This window comes from Elephas maximus, chromosome X (assembly GCF_024166365.1).
Source record: "Elephas maximus indicus isolate mEleMax1 chromosome X, mEleMax1 primary haplotype, whole genome shotgun sequence".
In the NCBI taxonomy this organism is placed as follows: Eukaryota; Metazoa; Chordata; class Mammalia; order Proboscidea; family Elephantidae; genus Elephas; species Elephas maximus.
The window spans coordinates 144,356,818-144,377,982 of NC_064846.1; the positions used below are offsets into that span (position 1 = coordinate 144,356,818).

General features: G+C 37.9%; 1 protein-coding gene across 12 annotated transcripts in view; it reads left to right on the forward strand.

The window, feature by feature from the left end:
• DMD (dystrophin) overlaps nt 1-21,165 on the forward strand; it is a 2,447,064-nt gene that overhangs the window by 1,117,433 nt on the left and 1,308,466 nt on the right. For all 12 annotated transcript variants that reach the window (XM_049872854.1, XM_049872851.1, XM_049872858.1 and 9 more), the window contains one exon: nt 13,933-14,105. In XM_049872854.1, coding sequence (XP_049728811.1) covers nt 13,933-14,105 — 173 coding nt within the window. The remainder of the gene's footprint in view (nt 1-13,932; nt 14,106-21,165) is intronic.

Genomic DNA, 21,165 nt, shown 5'->3' on the forward strand with positions numbered 1-21,165 from the left:
TTAGGCAAGTCAGGAAGTAAAGACAACACTTGTTCAAACTCAACAGTACTGGGGAGAGCTGTTAGTGAACTTAAGGGGCAAAAAGACAGTGTGAAGCAAAATTGTTTAAGCCATCTCTGACTGCTTCAGCTTCTATGCATGGCTCTTGAAACCAAAAGTGAATTGTCAGGGCAAGTGCTGATCTAAAGAGTGTCCATTCATTCATCCAACAAATATTTACTAAGCTCTTGCTATGTGCCAGTCACAGTGAACAAAACTGATGGATCCCTGCTTTCATATATCTTATAGTTTAGCAACTGGAGAGAGAATATAAGCAAACAAATAAGTAAATATTGCATATTTAAAAGGTGGCACGTGCTATAGAAAACAAACAAAAAAAAACCTAAAGTCAAGTAGGAGTCCCTGGGTGGTGCAAATGTTTAACCTTCTTTACAGATGACTCCAAAGAAAGGCCTGGTGATCTCCTTCCAAAAAAGCATCTATTGAAAACCCTGGGGAGCACAATTCTAATTTGACACACATGGGCTCTCCATGAGCCTTCGTTCACTCTACAGAAACTGGAAGATAGTCAGGTAGGGGGAATAGGTCTATCAAGGAGGCAAGGTTAGCTGGAATTGCAACAGGTAGGATTATAATGTTAAATAGGATGGAAAGGTTGTTTGAGCAAAGGTTTGAAGAAAGCAAGGGAGTCAGCCTTGCTAGCTGAGAAGAGGAAATTGCCAGTGCAAAGGCCCAAAGGCAGGAGCATGCCTAATTTGTTCAAGAACAGAAAGTAGGCCAGTGTGACTGGTAGAGAACAACCCAGGGAAAGGCTGTAGGCAATAAGGTCCAAGGGGCATTGGAGTCCCAGATTATGGAGGGCCTGGTGGGCCAGTGTGAAGACTTTAACTTTGACTGTGAGTGAGATGGAAGCCATTACAAGGTTGCAAGCAAAGGAGTGACATGATCTGATTTAAGTTTTTAAGGCACCATACTGGCTGCTGGGTTAATAGTAGAACTATAGGGGAGCAAGAGTAGAAGCAAGGAGAAAGACCAGTTGTGTAAGCCATGTTGGTGGCCTGGAACCAGAGGATAGTGAGAGATTGTCAGATTCTGGAAATACAGAGGAAATGGGCTTCTATCTGTATTTGCACAGAAACTTGAGCTTGTGTATGTAAGAGACACGTTTCCAGAAAGTATGAGGCTAAGTTAGGTGAATGTTTGTGTCCTGTGAACTTGGCAGAGGATCCCTTGGGAGAATATTTCTTCTTATTGCTATCTTTGTCTTTTATACTCCAGTCCTCCCTTGAATCAGAGGCAAATGTACTGGAAGCAGAGATCTTAGCATCCTGGTCGAGATCTTTCTCCTTTGGAATCTTTTTCATAACATGTAAACAGTCACTTGAATGAAGACGAAATTTATTCCATGTGCAAACTGTTTTTCTATTCTGGTACTATGGGAATTAGGCAATAGCAGGAGGCACCATATGCATAAATCTGAACAAATACCTTAAATAAAAGAAAATAATGACTTTTTATATGCATATTATAATACAAAGCCATGCTAGATAACGAGTCAAATTTTTCACCAATTTAAGAATATTACAATTATTCTAAATCAAATAATTAATCATGGATCATATAAAAATTTCAAAGGAAAATTTGATTACAAATGCCTTCTGAATTTCACTTTAAACGTTTTTAATAGAACAGCTTGGTACATGGAAAAATATGACTTTTATTAATGTGTTACCATATTTAAAAACTGATCTTTTGGACTACATATAAACTATTTCTCATAATGTAATTATTTAATGATTTCTCTGAGGAAAATTGAGGTTTTTTTTTTTTCAACTGACACATTTGTTCAGTTATAAATACAATTCCTTTCTTCAGCTGTTTTTATCAGTTGGGATTTATTTGTTCCATTTCCTATTGATATTAGTGAAATATTTTACCAATATTACTCTACTTGCTACAATTTAAATTGTGCTTAAACCCTTTCTGTAAGATCTCATTTTTCATTTATCTTATAGTTAAGACATTATATTTACTGCATTATAGCCATGCCAGTTCATATTTATGAGTCTTCCTTTATATTTTGTACATGAATCTTTTACAGGAAATGATTCCTTCTTTTCTCCCCCACCCCATTATTTTATCAGGCCCAGCAGTGGTCTTTACTTTGACTCCTGTGCTGCAGTTTACTCCCAACTTGGCTAAAATGTATTTTCAAAATGCACCCCTCCTTCCATCCTACCAGCAAGACTACTTTGATAATCCCAGTCCTATAAATACTGGAAGTCTGAAACTCAGCCATATTACACTTTACAATTCTTGAAGCTGGTAGAAATTTGGAGGTTGCAATTAAGTTGTGGGAAGATTTTCCTTCTATTCATGAACTATTCAAGCTCTGCTTGACCAATTTTGATGTCACTTTTTGATCTGTGATATATAATTACTGATATGTTATTTACACAAAGACAATGCATCATCCTATGGCGAATTTTCTTGCCAAAATATATATTGCGTATAGGAAGGGTTTCTCACATGTGGACCACAAACCATGCAGAACAAATCAAAAGGGTGACTTACCACAGGGCCCACTAAAAATAACTTTTTAAAAATTTGTTTAGGAGCTTAGGAAAACTTAATTAATGAGTACTTGAATGCCTTGTGATTGAAAACTCTTCCCAATTTGACATGTCATTATTGTGGTGCCTGGTAGCTGCATGGAACATAAAGAGTTTAAGAATTAGCTTTATACAGGGTGTTGCCTTCATCTGTCAGATAAAGACAGATTCCAGAGAGTGAAAATGAACTGGAGTTTGAGTCTTTGGTCCTCCAATTTCTCTTTTTCAATTTTAAGATAGATCCACTCCCCAACGACTGCTGTCACAACAGCTACTGATCGGTTGCTCTAATCCTTTCTTCTTAGAAATCAAAGTTGTGTGCTCTTCTGTTAATCAAGTTTCAAAGTGTCTCAGGCACTTTTCATACCAAAAACTGCTTAAAGCTATTTTTCCCCCTTCCCAAATCTGAAAACAAGAATTCAGGGTTTATAAATTTAAGAACAAATACACACATATTTAAGTGTATATATACCCATTTAAAGGATCTCTGGCAGTCCAGTGGTTAAAGCACTCAGCTGCTACCCAAAAGGTCAGCGGTTTGAACCCACCTGCCACTCCACAGGAGAAAGCTGTGGCAGTCTGCTTCCGTAGAGATTACACCCTTGAAAACTCTACGAGGCAGTTCTACTCTGTCCTATAGGGTTGCTATGAGTCAGAATCGACTTGACGACAGTGGGTTTTATACCCATTTAACTGCAGTGCTGCATTTATCAAGAGGATGATACTGACTCGGCAACTGCAAAAAAGATATAACTTTCACAGTTCCCACTGGTTTGCAACCAGCCATATACTCCCTCTGACTTGTTCTCCATGGTGGCAAGCATCCATCATATGTTCAACCACTAGGAAGAAGAAAAAACAGTATCTTGTTTTTCTTGTTGACCACTGTAGCTACAATTCCTAAAACAATACCTAGGCACTTAATATGCATCTGTTGAATGAATGAGAGTCTAGTAATTCCAAGTATATGTTCCACGATCTATAAGGACAGAGCAATGCTGACCTATCGCGCCTACATTAAAAAAAAAAAAAAAACTTCTTTGTCATTATATACTAATTGAGTTAAGTCATCTAGGCATGTGTATTCTGAAAATCTACACATATACCAGTATGGAGACATTGCCTATGGGTTTGTACCTACTGAATTTTGAATGAATCATTTATTAAAGTGTGGCTATGAATGCACACACAATTAAAATGTTAGTATATTTTTCCTGATCACTGAGCTTGAATTATATGGTGTGACCAGCAATGGGCTAGAGAGGCTGGCAAAGTACTGGATTTGAACCTAAAAGACTTGGGTTTAGACATCAAATAGGACTCTTACTTGCATCCTTGCGAAAGTCACTAAAAATTTTAAGCTTCAGTTTTATCAGTTTTAAAATTAGGCCAGTGATAATCCGTGTCCCACCCTCCTCAGCAGTACTATTGTGAAGATAGAATGAGATTATGGAAGATTGTGTAGAAAAAATTCTTGTAAACATGTATAATTATATAATTTTCAATGTACCTAAAATTTTAATTTGTTGCTGGTGCAGTGGTTGACAGCTATGGTTGCTAACCAAAAGGTCGGCAGTTCGAATCCACCAGGTGCTCCTTGGAAACCCTATGGGTCAGTTCTACTCTGTTCTATTGCATTGCTATGAGTTGGAATTGACTGGATGGCAATGGGTTTGGTTTTTGGGTTGGTTTATCAAATAATAAAATTATATTTTTAATATTTTTATTGTTGTAAAAACATACGTAACACATCTGCCAAAATTATTGCAAATTAGAACTTATTGTAAATTAAATTTCCATGTAAAGAATCTTAAAAATAAATTACCTTTAAGAATGTATTAAACTTTATAACATATTTTTACATGTAAAAAGATCAAATGAAATGCTAACGACAGCATAAAATATATATAAAGTTATTTCCAGATGTAGCAAATAGCCTAAAGTTTTTTATTTTGTTTTGCTTTGTTTTTTGAAAGGGTTTGAAGTACAACAAAACAGAAAACACCTAGGCTAAAAAAAAAAAAAATTTCCTTTTGACAAAAACTTCTATAAGAAAAATCTTGGGTGTTTTCAATCATATTCCTTCGCTCTGTTTCCAAGGCGAAGCATTACTTTAATGGGGGAATGCTTTTTTTCATTCTTCTATTTATTTTATATGCCCCCAACTAAATAATTCACTTTCTTATATTTATCTTGAGGTACAGAAATGCAAACTCTAAACTGTTCCAAGACTTCACATACCATGTTTTTTTTTTTATCAAGAGCAAGATGCTGCTTTTTAGTTTAAATTTTTATTTTGCGTGTTTGTTTTTAATGAAATATATTGAATTAATGTTTCCAGTTCTACATCTGTAATTTAAAACCACTTGTTCTATTTTCTAAGGTGCTCTGGTGGCACAGTGGTTAAGCGTTCAACTGCTAACCTAAAGGTCCGCGGTTCAAACCCACCAGCCACTCCAATGGAGAAAGATGTGGCAATCAGCTTCGCTAAAGATGACAGAACCCTATGGGGCAGCTTTACTCTGTCCTGCAGGGTCGCTATGACTTGGAATTGACTCCATGGCAATCGTAGTTTGGTGTTCTATTTCTGAGTTCAGAACCATTACTTCGGCTATTTAAAAGCATCGAAACTCTAAGTGACGAAAGTGTAATTAGTAGTGTTTTTTTCTTATGTCTTTGGAGATTTAAGATTAGTTTTTGTTTATTTTTTGTTGTTTTTCTTTTGGCATTTAAAAAAGCTAGTTTGTATTCGCTTTTTCTGCTTAAATTTATACTCCGGAGCATGTTATTATTATTACTTTTGTAATATTCAATCAAACCTTATAAATTGTCATTTTACTTCAAAATGGTCAAATATTGGCAATTTCATAAGGTTCAATCTGATACAATGGCTTCTACCAAAGTCAGCTTATTTCTGAATCCTAATGAATATCATTAAACATTCTGGGGAAAAAAAAATCAAGAACATTGTATTATAAATCTTATATATTTAACGGGCAGCAGTTATTACCCATTTCCAAATATAGTTTGCCAAACATTAAGCAAAAGGGCAAGGATGCTGTCATCATTAGAGAAATCTGTGGAGCTTCCGAGAAGGTAAGGAAATGGAATAGCATGTTAGATTCCTGTTCCCATGTGATCTTTATTTTGGGTGTTTTTGTTTGTTTTTCTTAAGATTGATGTATTTAGGTTCATGACTATTTTATGAAACAGTAGTTTTACTTTTATATCACCCCATATAAACATTAAGATAGAAAGCATGTTCTGAGGTCAACAGCATTAGTCATTTATAAAATGACATAACATTACCAAATATTTTTCCAGAATATTCTGTGGTCCTCTGTATTAATTTGTGGATATTTGAGTCCATACTATTTTGTATAGTAACTATCTGTGAACTTGCTTGATCACTCATACTAGGTTTTCAGTTCTTTAATCAAAATAATAGGATGCTCATGGTTACATATTTAAATAGGATAGAAGAATACAAAGTAGAAAGAAAAAGAAAAACATCACTCCTTCATTTCCCAATCCCACTCTTCAGAAGTAATCAGTTTCTTAGGTTCTGTTGAATTGCTTTATTGACTTAGGTTTTTCTCCATAAAATTTACCTGCCTCTCTTCTGCTTAGACTTAAAGCATGCCTGGTTCTAAAAAATGTGGAAACATGAATGCCATATGTCTGCTTTTTAACAAAGACAAAAGCACTTGCTTCCACACAACTCTCCGTTGACCTGAGCAAGAGCCAATTTCTGTCAGGACTTCCTGGAAAATGATTTAAAGACAACGTGCACAACTGAACACACATACCTATCACCAAATGACTTGTGAAATCATTTTCAGTTTCATTGGTTCTGATAGACTAGTGTCGTTGTCTTTGTGGAACAGTTGGAGCAGTGAAACAAAGGTTTTGTTTTTGTTGTTCTTCTTCTTATTGGTGTTTTGTGGCTTTTGGGAGACTCGGGCAGACATAATTCTGAAAGAAGGACGTGTTTGTTGTTAGGTATCTGAGGTACTGTGAAGAGACCATGGGGGAAACACAGCCAGGAAACGCAGATGGATTGTTATTTCACTATTTCCTCTACCAGTTAAATTACCAGGAAAAGCAAAACAGAATAAACAGGGAGATATCTGAAGAGCTCACTACATCTGTTGGGGCCTCAGTGCATTTCTGCAATGGTTCAAAAACAATGTAACAAATCATAAAGGTTCAATGAATCCATCCAAATTGGGTTTTCATAAACAAGTTAAGATTCAGAGCTTCAACTCGACAAGCATTTATTAAGGCCCCAAGTACTGTGCTTAACACGCTAAAAGATAAAAGAGAAATACAAAACACGACCCTTGCACTTTGGTAATTTGTAACATTAAATGAAGATTTATGTCATAGTTACACAAATAAATTAGAAAGTAATAAAGACAGGATATAATCCAAGTCAAAACATATACAGTAAGGCATGAGTGTAACTGAATTCATGAAGAGGATAAAGCAAAGTAACTTTATCCAGATTCTAGCTCCGGAGTCTCTGCTCTTAACCACCATACTATACAGCTTCTTGACGTAGAGGTTTTCAACGTTAGACAAACAAGGTTAGTCAAAGTAAAACTTTGTATTGAAGCAGTGTGTTTGAGGAATAACAAAGAGATATATCCTTCTCAAACCAAAGTGCTTTTGCTGGCAATGCATTAGGAGATCAAGTCAGATAAAAACTGTACATTCCGTTATTTCTGGAGTCTTGAATGCCACAGGTAATTACTGAAGGATTTTGGTCAGGGAGAAACCTGAAAGTAGTAGAAACAGTTGGAGACAGGAAAAACTAAAGACAGAAAAATAAATTAAAGAGATATTTGTGTCCATCCTATCTGGGCTCATTTCGAAATCATACCCTTATTACAGGTAAGTAGGCCAGGACTCACATTATTAAAGTGTTCTGGGTGTACCCAACATCCTGTATACCACCCACTTTTATCTTGTGGTACAAAAGTTTATGGTCTGGATTTCAGACATTTGTTTCTATCTGGTTAGTTGAACCCTCTAACTGCTGGATCACGGGTTTTTTGGGAGGTTTATATAATTTCACAATGGCAACAAAACTGAGAGTCTGTGATTGAGCTTCCACCAGCCAGTAGCCTAGAATTTCCTCCCTGCACATTGTTTTTGCCCCTCCTGTTTCTGTTAGCCCACAAGCACCTTGCTGTAGCCTTAAACAGAGTCAACCATTAAATGGCTAAATGCCTCTATCTGTTGGATGCCTCTTCTTTTGGGCCCCATCAGCAGCACATCTATGCTTTCATCTGTGCATCTCGCTCAACCCCCTCGGCATCTGAACCAAACACTTGTGTCAAGGTGATATTTAAGCCGTAGGAGTGGCTGTGATTGTCCACAGAGGTGTGTTAGGGCAAAAGAGGGCTAGGAAAGGAATATAGGAAAGACCCGTATTTTTTGAGCAATTGTGGAAGAAGACATAACAAATTATCACCAAATAAAACCCATTACTATCAAGTTGATTCTGATTCATAGCAACCCTATAGGGTAGAGTAGAACTGAGCCATAGGATTTCCAAGGCTGTAATCTTTATGGAAGCAGACTGCCATGTCTGTCTCCTGAGGAGCAGCTGATGGGTTCAAGCTGCTGACCTCTCGGTTAGCAGCCGAACACTTTAACCGCTGTGCCACCAAAAACTCCTAAATTACCTCCGATAACTCCAAAATGTATATCTCTAGTTGTGACTTCTGATCTCTATATATCTGACTGCCTATTTGATATATCCACTTGGATGTCTAATAAGAACATAAATTTAACTTGTCCAAACTGAGTTAATAGTAAACCTTGCCCCTAAACCTGATCCTCCTGCAGTTTTCCACATTACGGCTAATGGAACTCCATTATTCCAGTCGTTCATGCCAAAAATCTTAGTGTTATTTTTGAATCCTCTCTCTCCCAACCCACATACAATCTGCCACCAAATCCTATGGGATCTACCTTTAGAATGTGTCCAGAATTCAACCCTGCCATCGCTCTGATCCAAAACCCCATCATCGGTAGCATGGATGATTGCAATGGTCTCCTAACAGGTCTTCCTCCTTTTGCCCCTGCCCCACATAGAGTTTGTTTTCAACACCATAGCCAGAGGGATTCAGTTAAAAGTCAAATTGTATCACCCTCAAAATCCCCAAGGCTCCCCATCACCCTCTAAGTAAACATAGAAGTCCTAATAGCTCTCCTTGAGCTGCCTGCCCCATTCTCCCTCTTATCTTTTCCCAGATACTCTTTACCTCCACCCATAACCATCTCCTTTCTGTTCCATGACCCCTCCAAGCACACTCCAGTGTCAGGGCCCTTACACTTGCTTTACCTGCCTGGAGTGTTCTTATCATGATTCTTTACATGATTTACTCCTTTATTTCATTCAGATCTTTACTTAAAAATCAGCTTCTTAGTGAGGCTTCCCTGACCTCCCTACCTAAAATTTCAACCCCAACTCAAGTCCTTCATGTCCTCCTGCCCATCTTTAGGTTTGGCCTTAGCACTTACCACTCTTTATTTGAATATAAAGGAGCCCTGGTGGCGCAAAAGTTAAGCACTGTGCTGCTAACTGAAAGGTTGGAGGTTTGAACCCACCCAGTGGCTCTGCAGGAAAAAGGCCTGGCAGTCTGCTTCCATAAAGATTACAGCCAAAAACCCCTATGGGGCAGTTCTGTTCTGTCACGTGGGGTCTCTGAGTTGGAGTCAACTCAATGGCATACAACCAAAGCAATAGACTATAGAGTTAACTCATTTATCCTGTTTATTTTCTTTCTCCCCCAATAGAAGGTGAGAGAGCAGGCCTTTGCCTTTTGGGGGTCACCCCTATATCCCTAGTTTGTAGAATGTGACTGACACATGATAGGTTTTCAATAGATATGTGTTGAGTGTGAATGAAGACTGAGCTATAGCTCTCAGATTAGTTAGAGAGAAACTGGGCGAGAACAGAATTAGGTAAAACTAGGGAGGCAAGGGCTGTGTGATGAAGTTTATGCTTAACAGTACTGAATGCTTCAGAAGAGTGAAAAGATGCAATGAAGAAGCTATTAGTGAGCCAATAAATAGAGTTTTCCTTCAGGAAGTAAGTATGGTAACAAATATGAATTATAGGTGTTTACAGACATCTGCTGATGTGAGTCATTCTGAGAAATGAAACATGAAGAATCGCTAGAAAGCAATTTTATCATTTCTTTTTAAAAAAATGAAGTTTAGTGCACTTCAAATGATAATATCATTGAGATAGAGAAGTCACTTTTAAGAGAAAGTACACTAAAACAATAATCAATTTCATATTATGTTATATTTTACGTTGTGCTTCATATATCAAAACTCCATCATTTCAATTTTAAAATGACTTTTTTTCCCCCTTATTGAAACTTTTTGACTGAGAGAACACTGGCAGTTTCGATGTAAATATTTTATAACTAAGGACCAACTCTTTAAATAGGAGACAAATTAGTAGATTCATGTGTGTGTACATATCCCACAATGGACCCATTGTTTAAAATCTTACCTTGAAAAGCATTGTAACTTATAAAACTATGTTTGAACTTGACTTCTTGGTGTGAAACACAGGACTAAAGGCACCTGTAAATTATCGACACGCTCTATTTTAGTATTTGTGTATTGAAGTTGAAGCACGTGCTGAACTGCGTTTTATGCTTTGGAGTTGCGAGATGCTCTTTTATGTTTCATGACTGCAGAGAAGGCACAGGAGAAAATATGCTATTTTAAATTCTAGGTCCTGGACTGGAGAAATTCATGGTGTACATGAAACAAAGAACTGCACTGCAGCTTAAAAAAAAAAAAAAAGATGTTGAAATTCACTAAATTCTTTTCAAGTCCACTTTTATCAGAAGTGATTAACAATAAGTCCAGTTACCAGATATCACTGTTCCCTACTGCCCTGTTCAGTTTCTGCAGTATCTGCTTTGACATCCATAAAAATAGGTTTGCTATTTAGGTGAGTAAAGGCAGGCTCTGTAATAAAACACTTTGATAGCAAGGGAATAGTTGTCGCTTTACATTAAATGCAAGAAAAACTAAGCAGCAGAAATCTGCCCCTTATGACAGAGAACAGAACATGGATAAATTGTTACTTGAGATCTTTATCTCAACCTGATTAGATGACGACTCTGCCCTTAACTCCCTAGATAAATTGTCTGTGGGCTCTAGTGTCTCTTTTAAGCCCATTGAAGGCATTTAGTCCATAATACTTGAATAAACAAAGTGCTTTTACGTTCAAATTATTTGTGTTAAACGGATGATTCCCTTTTGAAAGGCGGACTCATGTTTCTAAATATTTATGTTTCTGCCTCAAAGGTGAAACCTATATTATCATGTATGTGTCATCAGTGAAGTTTTGTTTAAACACACTTTTCAACTAGAAATATGAAATGAAGCAACATGGTTCCTAAAAACTAGACTTCTGTTTTTCCTAACTTTATATATCTGGATTTTGTCTTTCAGTTGTGGAAGAGACTTTAATATTTAATTTTTCCCTCTCAGCAGCGTATGAATAAAGGCCTTATTTAACTTAACTTCTATGAACCCGAGTTGCAATGATGTTGTTTTTAAACTATTTAAGGACTTACATTATAAAAATGCACCTACAAATGTTTTCCAGAAATTAGTATTTCTTCTTGCGGGAAGAATGTCTAACGAATAAACATCAGAGAGAATTGAATTTGGGGGGGGCGTCAACTGATAGGGGTGTGTTCAAATTGAGAAGGAAGTTGACTAAAAAGTGAGCACTTCATCATTTTGACATCATATTTTCAGGTAAGATAAGGCAGTATTCAGAAATAGAAACAAAAATGCTATATTCCATAGTGATCCTAGGGATTTTTCTATCACCATAGCAAGTACAGGGACTCTGGTTTCCTTTTTAGAGGGTCAGAAGCTATAAAGGTCACTTATTTACTGACAAACTAAAATAGTAAAAAGCTATAAGAGATCCCGTCTCTGACTTTAAACTGTGGAAACGGCTGCAGAATTTTCTTTGGTGCATGTACCATTTTTCTGTGTGTACCACCTCAAGGACGTGAGCATGCGCAGGGACTTTAAAAAGGATTTTCTGCACTCCAGCCAATTTTGACAGCAGTCTCTGAGCTTGCACCAAGGAGCTATTATCTGGATATCCAGGGAATGTGACATCCCCTGCCCCAGTTTTTGCTTTTTGCTTTTCTCATTTAAGATAGAAAGTTTTCCTGTCTTTGCAACATGCTGCCCAGCATTGCTAAAGCCATTCATAACTTGATTCTGAGCAGTTCTCCAGTTTTCCAGAGAATTGGAAGCTCGCCAGAAATTCGGATTAAAATCAGGACACTTTGCAAGCTTAAATCAAGCTTAACTCCTCAAAGAGCAAATATGTGTGTGTGTGTGTGTGTGTGTGTATCTCCACATCAAAGTTGTAACTGGATAACTTTTATTCTGGTGAGGACAATCCTCTTTCCCTTTCCTTGAATCTCCTTCCAATAGGAGGTTACAGTAATGCATTTTAAGTGTTTGGACTCCCAGTGTATGGACTAATGTGGCTTGTTGCACCAATGTGAATTTAAGTAATCTACCTGTCAGTCAGTTGGCTTTTTTAAGTGTTTGGATTCCCACTGTATGGACTAATGTTTTAATGTTTTAAGTGTTTGGACTCCCAGTGTATGGACTAATGTGGCTTGTTGCACCAATGTGAATTTAAGTAATCTTTTTTATACCTGTACCTGTCAGTCAGTTGGCTTTTTTTTTTACCTGTCAGTCAGTTGGCTTTGTGGGATCAAGTAGAGGACTTGTCAGAGATCTGGATCTATGCCCATGGGCTGGCGGCCAAGCTAAGATGGAGTCCGTGACTTACAGCATCAGGAGTTGAACCAGATCAAATGCTTGCGATATCAGGCTGCCCAGGTTAGGCGAGTGACAGAAGCAGCAAATAAGCCATGCTGGTGCATCTTTCTGACCTCATCATGCTCGTAGGATAGCCTTAAATATCCATCCCATCCAAGACTCCAAACTTAGAGCCATCAGATGATAGTTGAATTTTACCAGGTAAATATAGAAGAATATAAGAAGCATGCTTGAATTCAATTGACTTTTAGGGTATTGATAACAGATCCACCCAATCTTTTTTACAATTTGTTTTAAATTATTAGCTCTGTCTTTTTATAATAGTGAACTTTTCCTGAATAAGAAAGTGTCTGGTGCCCAATAAAACAAACTGCAATGTGTTGTTGTTGTTAGGTGCCGTCAAGTCAGTTTTCAACTCATAGTGACCCCATGTGATAGAATAGAACTGCCCCACAGGGTTTCTTGGCTGTTATCTTTACGGAAGCAGATTGCCAGGTCTTTCTCCCACAAAGTGCTGAGTGGGTTCAAAACGCCCACCTTTCAGCTAGCAGCTGAACGCTTTAACCATTGCGCCACCAGGGCTCCTAAACTGCCATGTAGTATTAAGCTGTTTTCTATTTTCTAGTGAAAGCAACTTCATGTAACTTTCATCACTTACAGTGTCATTTACTTAAATGGGGAAAAGTATGGAAGGAGCAAGATTAGGGGGTGAAGTTCAGAATGTTATTTGGGCCACGTTAAGTTTGAAATGCTCTTGAGACATCAAGATGTCAAGAAAGTAGTTGGATGTGGGAGTCGAGTTCAGAGGAGAGGTCATAACTAGAGATAAAGTTGGGGAGTCACTGCCATAAAAAATATTTATAGTCATGAGATTGAATGGGAGGGGGGTATATACAGAGATGGAAGGAAGTCCCAAGATTGAACCAGAACAGTTGAATAAAGATTCAAACCAAAAACTTGTTGTCATTAATCAATTCTGACTTGTAGCGACCATATAGGACAGAGTAGAACTGCCGCATAGGGTTTCCACGGAGCGGCTGGTGGATTCGAATTGTCGACCCTTTGGTTAGCAGCCAAGCTCCTAATTACTTCACCACCAGGGGTCCAAGAAAGAGATTAATAAGAGAAGAATTATACAGTAAAGGAGACTGAGAAGCAGTGGACAAGAAGGTGGAAAAAAACAGAAGCGTTCAGGTTATGGAAGCCAGATGCAAAAAAAAAAAAAAAGTTTTAAGATGGAAGGAGTGATTGGTTATACCAAGATGTGAATTGTCTATTGAATTCGTATTGAATTTGGCCATGTTGAAATCATTGGAAAACTTGGCCAGAGTCGTTGATTTTTAAAAGTGAATGATTAAGAACCACAACTCAGTTACTTCTATGGGTTTACATGTTTTCTTTTTTCTTTCCATAGACAGATGATTAATTTCTTATTTATTTTAAAATTTCAATATTACAGAATATAAAAGACAACCTACAACAAATCTCAGGTCGGATTGACGTCATCCACAAAAAGAAGACAGCAGCATTGCAAAGCGCCACACCCGCAGAAAGAGCGAAACTACAAGAAGCTCTCTCGAAGCTCGATTTCCAATGGGAAAAAGTTAACAAGATGTACAAGGATCGACAAGGGTAGGTAACACTTTCATTTTGCTGCATGACTGTACCCGTTTTCAGAGAACTCTAGAGTTCATTTTAATTCACTCTGTAGAAAAAAAGAGGTAGGAAAGAAGAAAGGGAAAGAATATCACCATCATTGGGAAAAGGTAAGTTGAGTGAGGACAAATAATAATAAACAGTTCAGTCTAATGAGTTGAATTCTGGAAATTTTTCTGTGCTGAAATCATCGTTATGTTGGAGTACTGTATCATCCTCTGAAATGTCAGGTAATGGCAAACAGTTTTGGTCACTTATTTGGGGTGGTTTAAAAAATTGTACAATGTCAAATGTATATCTTTGCATATTTTTAGTCATATCTGTGTCCTATATGTTTACAGTTTGACACTCATATTAATATGTTTAAAAACGACCTTATCAACAAAAAGTTGATTTTCATCTATTATTTACATTTTGAAGGGAATACTTTATGATTTATAGTCGCTTTTTTTTTTTTTTGCTGTGGGAAATTTATTGATTTAAAATAACTTCGTAGTGCCTACTTTAGTTAAAATATTTAGCTTTGACTTAAAATTTTTCTGACAAGAATTCACATACATTCTTTTGCCTCACACCACAAGAAGGTGAAAATTTTTTTCTTTTACATTTGAGGTTAAAAGTAATAACATTCCCTCATAGATGATTAATAAATAAATAATAGATAATAAATAAATAGATAATAAATAATTTCTTTCAAAGTTCTGTAGTCTTGAGTCAATCTTCATTATTCACAGGGGAAATGAAACCATTTTTTAAAATAATTATAGGGAACTCCTTAATATCTGTCTGTTTCTAAGCCTCTCTACTTCTATTTTAGTTCTTGGTTTACTACATTGGCCTCCCAAACAGACATTTCTAGCAGACATCTCAGTTTACTCCAGTGACCATCCCCACTTTGTTCCCAATTATCATTTATCCAGAGTTGTTTGCAAAAATGTAAGAACATCAGTACTGTAATTCTATACCCCTTAGAATAAAATCCCGACTCATTGATTGGGCATATGAAGTCTTCACATGATTGCTGCTCACCTGGTCAGCCTTAGTGCTTATCACTTCCTGCTTGAACTACAACTCCTCCAATTACTGCTTCAGCATTATTGAATTCATTTGTGATTTCCAAGTGTTCTGTCCCTCCTCTGGCCTACCTGTCTTTCAGGTCTTAACTGAGTTATCATATCCTTCTTTAAATCCTATTGAAAGACTATTAATTGATCATAAATTCTGGAAACAGGAGATATTATTGAGTCATTTAATGTAATATAATATCAATAAACCATTTATGTATTTACAGTTGTTGCCAGACTTGGTGGCTACCCTGTACAGTAAATACTACCAAGTGACTTACTTCTAGAAGTTATCACCCAAGAATCAATTTGTTTATTTACTTTTTTGCCTTCTGTGCAATCTCCTCAAAGGCAAGGGCTATGTTTTATTTTGTGTGACATCTTCAGACTTAATAAAGTGCTGAATACAAAGTGAGTGTTCAGTATGGCTGGACTCAAGCCCCCTCTCAAAAATCTGAGACTGTTTCTCCTCTGGATGGCCTAATAGGTTTATCTCAGCTTACTTGTGAACAGCAGCTGGTCTCAGAGTGTCAGAAACAGGTTATGGTAAAAAAAAAATCACTCAGTAAGCCTGTGTTTATACCACAAAAGACAAACTTAAATGTGTACTGCCACTATGGTGCACTTTCTGTCAGTATTCCACACTGAGTTGTCATGAGCTTCTGTAGGCTACTCCAATGAGGTCAGTTCTGTTGCCCTCTTTGGGGTTGCTCATTCCACTGTTGGGATGTTCCTGTCTCCTTTTGTCTTCTCCCAGGTAGTGTTTTCTCCCAGCCATCCAGGCCACCCAGACCATCCCCTACCAACTTTGAGCGTGTGTTGAGAAGCTGGTGATTACCGTGCCTCTGTAGGCACCTACCACTCTTGCAGTAAAGTGGAGGTAAAACTTTCTGCTTGTTGAGGCTTCCCCTCCACTTTACCTATAAGCTATATTTGGCCAGTGAACTAAGCATTCCCTTCCCACTGGGCCATGCAGCCATTTCCCTTTCAGTTCACATTCACCCCTGGACTCTAAAAGAAGCAGAAGCATTAATGAATGCCAGTCAACAGGGAGGGTAGCTGAAATCTCATCACAAATCTGGGGTCTTTCCCACTTTTGTCAAAGGGTAGACTATCTCTCATACTAGTAATACCACTCCTTCCTTATCCAGAAGCTGTATAACTTTACTCCAGTTTACCTTCTCTAGGAATGGGTCAGGAATTATGACACATTTCATAGAGAAATTTAGTCTAGTCTCTATTGGAGAAGTAAAACTAAAACTGTTTTAAGTAATTGCTTATGAGTACAGGCTCTAGAGTCCAGCCTGTTTTGGAATCCTGGCTCTGCTGCCGACTACCTGTGTGTCCCTGAGCAAGTTTCTTATCTTTAATGCTCTGCTACATCCTCATCTATAAAATGGGATAAGAATAGTGTCTCTGTTATAAGGTTATTTTGTCATGAGGATGCTGTATTTTATGCAAATAATGTACACCTTCGACACTGGTTTTCCCAACAGCACCCTCCCCCCGTGAGGTATTTTTGTAAGCCATTTGCTAATTTTTCATATGCTAGTTTTTCACAACAACCAACAACCTAGGGGAAGGACGTGGGTGGCAAACAAATGTAGAAAGCACGTGTTATTTGTGTAAAATACGGTACATGACATACTGCATGTAGCATACTTAGTGGATTGCTTATACATGATAATTGCTCAATTAAGGTTGGCACTTTTCATGATGAAAATGATGATCTATGGCTCTGATAGTCATCATGCCTGTTAATTCATTCTTAAATTCTTTCAAATTTTCCTGAGTACCACAGAGAGCTGAATTAGACTCAGTCATTGGCTTCAAGAACCTCTCAACCTAGGAGAGAAAATGAGCGACCAGCCAGTATTATAATGGTTGAAAGATACAGGCTATGCTAGAGGCAAGAACAGGATCCCTGGGAAAATAAATAGGAGCATGGTACTCATACTCAGGGATAAGCAAGACCTATGGACCATTCAACGTTTTGAGTTGCAACTAACAGACAGTGACTCTGACTACCTTAACCGAAAAAAAAAAAAAAACCTAAAGCTCATCACCATTGAGTTGATTCTGACTTGTAGCAACACTATAGGACAGCATAGAACTGCCCCATAGGGTTTCCACAGAGCAGCTGGCTACCTTAGGCAGAAATATATTATTTACTGCAAGAATATCAGGTACCCCATGAAATCAATGTGAAGATCTGGAGAGCCAGGTTTTAAAAATGGGCAGAACCACCAGAGAATATCAGGCTAGGCATCCAAAAACACATCTAGCATCAAGCCACAAGGTGAATCTGAATTATAAACTGCCATCATGGCTTGTGCACTGGTATACTAGGGACACCAAAGCCACTAGACATTGTTTGCTGCCATCAGTGCCAACTGGTAGAGCAGTGGTTAAGTGTTTAGCAGCTAACCAAAAGGTCAGTAGTTCAAATCCACCAGCCACGCCTTGGAAATGCTATGGTGCAGTTCTACTCTGTCCTATAGGGTCACTATGAGTTGGAATCAACTTAATGGCAACAGATTTTATCAATGCCAACTTGTCTCTATACTCTCACTTCTCTTTTTGTCAGACATTCAAGAATTAAGGTCTCTGGCAGGAGCATCTGATAAGACAAGGGTTGATTTTTTTTTTCCCTGTAAAGGACAGATAGAAAATATTTTATTCTTTGCAGGCTGTATGGTCTCTGTTACAGCTACTCAACTCTGCTATTGTAGGGTGAAAGCAACCATACATAATTATATAATATGAACGTGCATGACTATGTTTCAATAAAGCTTGAAAAAGCAAAAACAGGCTGTGGGCCAATTTAGCTTATGAGCTGTAACTTGCTGACCCCTGTTATAAGGCAAGGTTAGGTCACAGAACTAGGTTCTAAGTGCCAGTCAGAGAGAATAAATAGCTGGAATCCGGGTTCTAAGTGCCAGTCAGAGAGAATAAATAGCCGGAATCCGGACTCTATTGTAGCAGGAGTCGGGGCCTTTTCTCTCTCCAATGCTAATACAATGGTAGATTGCTGAAACCTTAGAGGGATTTAGAGGCTATGCATCCATAAGGAGGCAAATGTCCAGAAAGCCATCTTATTGGATTCTCAACAAAAATCTGCTGGATTGTTTAATAAACCAATTTGAGTGTAAAGCAAAATACCTTTGAACCAGTAAGAAGGGCTATCTAGTCTTTTTCATATATGATCCATGTATGATAGTGTATTAATTGGCTATTACCACAATAAATCTGTGAGACAAATTATCTCAAAACTCAATGGCTCCAAACAACAAGCATTTATTCTCTTACGGTTTTTTTAGATTGCTTGTGATTTTGCTGATCTAGGCTGGGCTTGCCTGGGCTGTGGGTTAGCTGGGCTAGGCTCCTGAATGCATGTTGGGGTTAGATCTCCTGCATATGTCTTTTTTCTGAGGGTCATGCGCTTCTTATGACGAATCACTGGAGCATGAATCCAGCCTAACCTCTTAACAACGCTTATGGCCCATGCTCATGTCAAGTACTAACATTCCATTGGCCAAAGCAATTCACATGGCCAAACCTGACATCCGTAGAATGAAGAAGTAGTCTCTTCTGACAGTACAAATGAGAGAAGAGTGAATATTTGCTCACCAAAAATCCAAATTATTATAGATAGCTAATAATTAATAATAAAAGATTTTTTTTCCAGCTAGAAAATATCTTAGTGACTCTCTCCTGCTTCATTATTTTACAGGGGAGAAAACTAAATCCAAAAGATCTAAGTGACTTGCCCTAGCAAGTACTGAATAACACAGCTGCATATTTATTCTTCACCAAAATGCTTAACTCTGATAGGTTTGCATATTTTACTCACAATGAATTAAATATATGAGAAAAATACATTAGACTCTTGGCATTCCTAAGACACAGTTTCTGAGACCATCATTAATCACCAAATTCACGAATGCAATCATTGCAAAAACTCACCTTTATTAAATGTCATAAAGTGAAAGAGACACTACCGTTTAGGTGAGAACAAGGGGAGAATTAAAAGTCAGATTGATTTATAAATGCTTACTTGTTGGCTGAGAAACCAGCTCCCATACATTATTTTCCAGCAAACAAAATTTCAGCATGTGTCTCCACAAAGTTATAAATGATCAAAATATTAAAAGTGGCTCCTTTGCGTTCATGTTCTGGCTGCTCAGTCAACGTAGTAAACTTTAAAACCACGTATCCCCATGAACTTAGGAATGGATATACATATATGTGGTGGCGTAGTGGTTAAGGGCTATGGCTGCTAACCAAAAGATCAGCAGTTCGAGCCCACCAGCTGCTCCTTGGAAGCCCTATGGGGCAATTCTACTCTATCCTATAGGGTCGCTGTGATCGGAATTGACTTGAGGGCACTGGGTTTGTTTTTTGGTTTATACCGCCCTGGTGGTGCAGTAGTTAAGCATTCTTTTGCTAACCATAAAGGTTGGCAGTTCAAATCCACCATCCGCTCCTTGCAAACCCTATGGGGCAGTTCTACTCTGTCCTGTAGGGTCACTGTGAGTCAGAATCGACTGGACGGCAACTGTTTTGGTTTGCTTTGGGTATACATTTACCCATTCCAGATATATAAATGGGATCATACAATGTTTGTCCTTTTGTGACTGACTTATTTCACTCAGCATAATGTTGTCCAGGTTCATCCATGTCATAGCATGTATTGCTGGGCCACAACACATACTCGCTGCTCGTAAAAGATACCTACAGGAAACAGGTGAACGTAAAGAGAGAAATAATGTAAGCTCTACCTAGTATTAGGGAAACAAAGTTCATTCTTTCTTTCAACAAACACTTAAGGAAAGCCTACTTAGTGCCAGATACTACGCTTTGTTATCTCTATCTCGCAACCCATTGATGAATCTGCCCCACTTTTCAAGCAATCACTTCACAAGCCTAAGAGGCTGGTACAGTTCAAATGAGATAATAAAAATAAAAGCAGTTCCTAGACTACAAATTGCTATACAGCCATAAGATGGCATTATTGTAACAGCAAGGTTCTGGTCTTCAAGGAAGTGATTTTTTAAAATCAATTTTCCTTTTTAGAATTCCATTTAGTCAGATATTTTGGGATAGCTTGCCCATCTGTATGAGTAGTCAAATCCAAGATGATTCTGAGATTTAGATCTGATCTAAAGAAGGCATATGGCCAAGACTGGTGATTCCTACAGTATTGAATTTCTAGAACAACAACAACAACAAAAAATAACAGGGAAAGCAGTATAAGTGTGTTTAAAAACCAAATTCTTTACCAAGAATACGGCATAAATGAAACTTTCACATGTTAAAAATAGGAAGAGGAGAATCACGTAAATACAATGTTGTACAAAAGAAGTCAGAAACAAAAAAAAAAAAACATATATTGTATGACACTATTTGTATAAACTCAGAAGCACGTGTATTGGGGGTTAGAGGTCAGATGGTGGACCTTTGTAGCGAATAGTGAGCCGTGGGAGTAGGAGCAGGCTTCTGGGGTTCTGCTTACTCTTTTGTTTCTTGGTCTGGATGCTGGTTGTGTTGCAGTGTTTCTTTTAAGAAGGTTCATGGGACTGTACACTTGTAATGTGTACATTTTCCTATAGGTATGCTATACTTGGAAAAAATACATGCTTGTTAAAAATAATAAATACATACTTTTAAAAGCTTAACCAGTTGTTGTCTTCAAGTGGCTTCTGACTTGTGGTGGCCCCATCTGTGTCAGAGTAGACCTGTACGCCACAGGGTTTGCAATGGCTGAGTCTTCAGAAGATCACAAGGCCTTTCTTTTGAGGTGCCTCTCGGTGGTGCCTTGGTGGCACAGTGGTTAGGAGGTATGGTGTGCTATGGCTGCTAACCAAAAAAAACCAAGGTCAGCAGTTCAAATCCACCAGCTGCTCCTGGGAGACCCTATGGGGAGGTTCGACTCTGTCCTGTAGGGTCGCTCTGAGTCGGAATCGACTTGA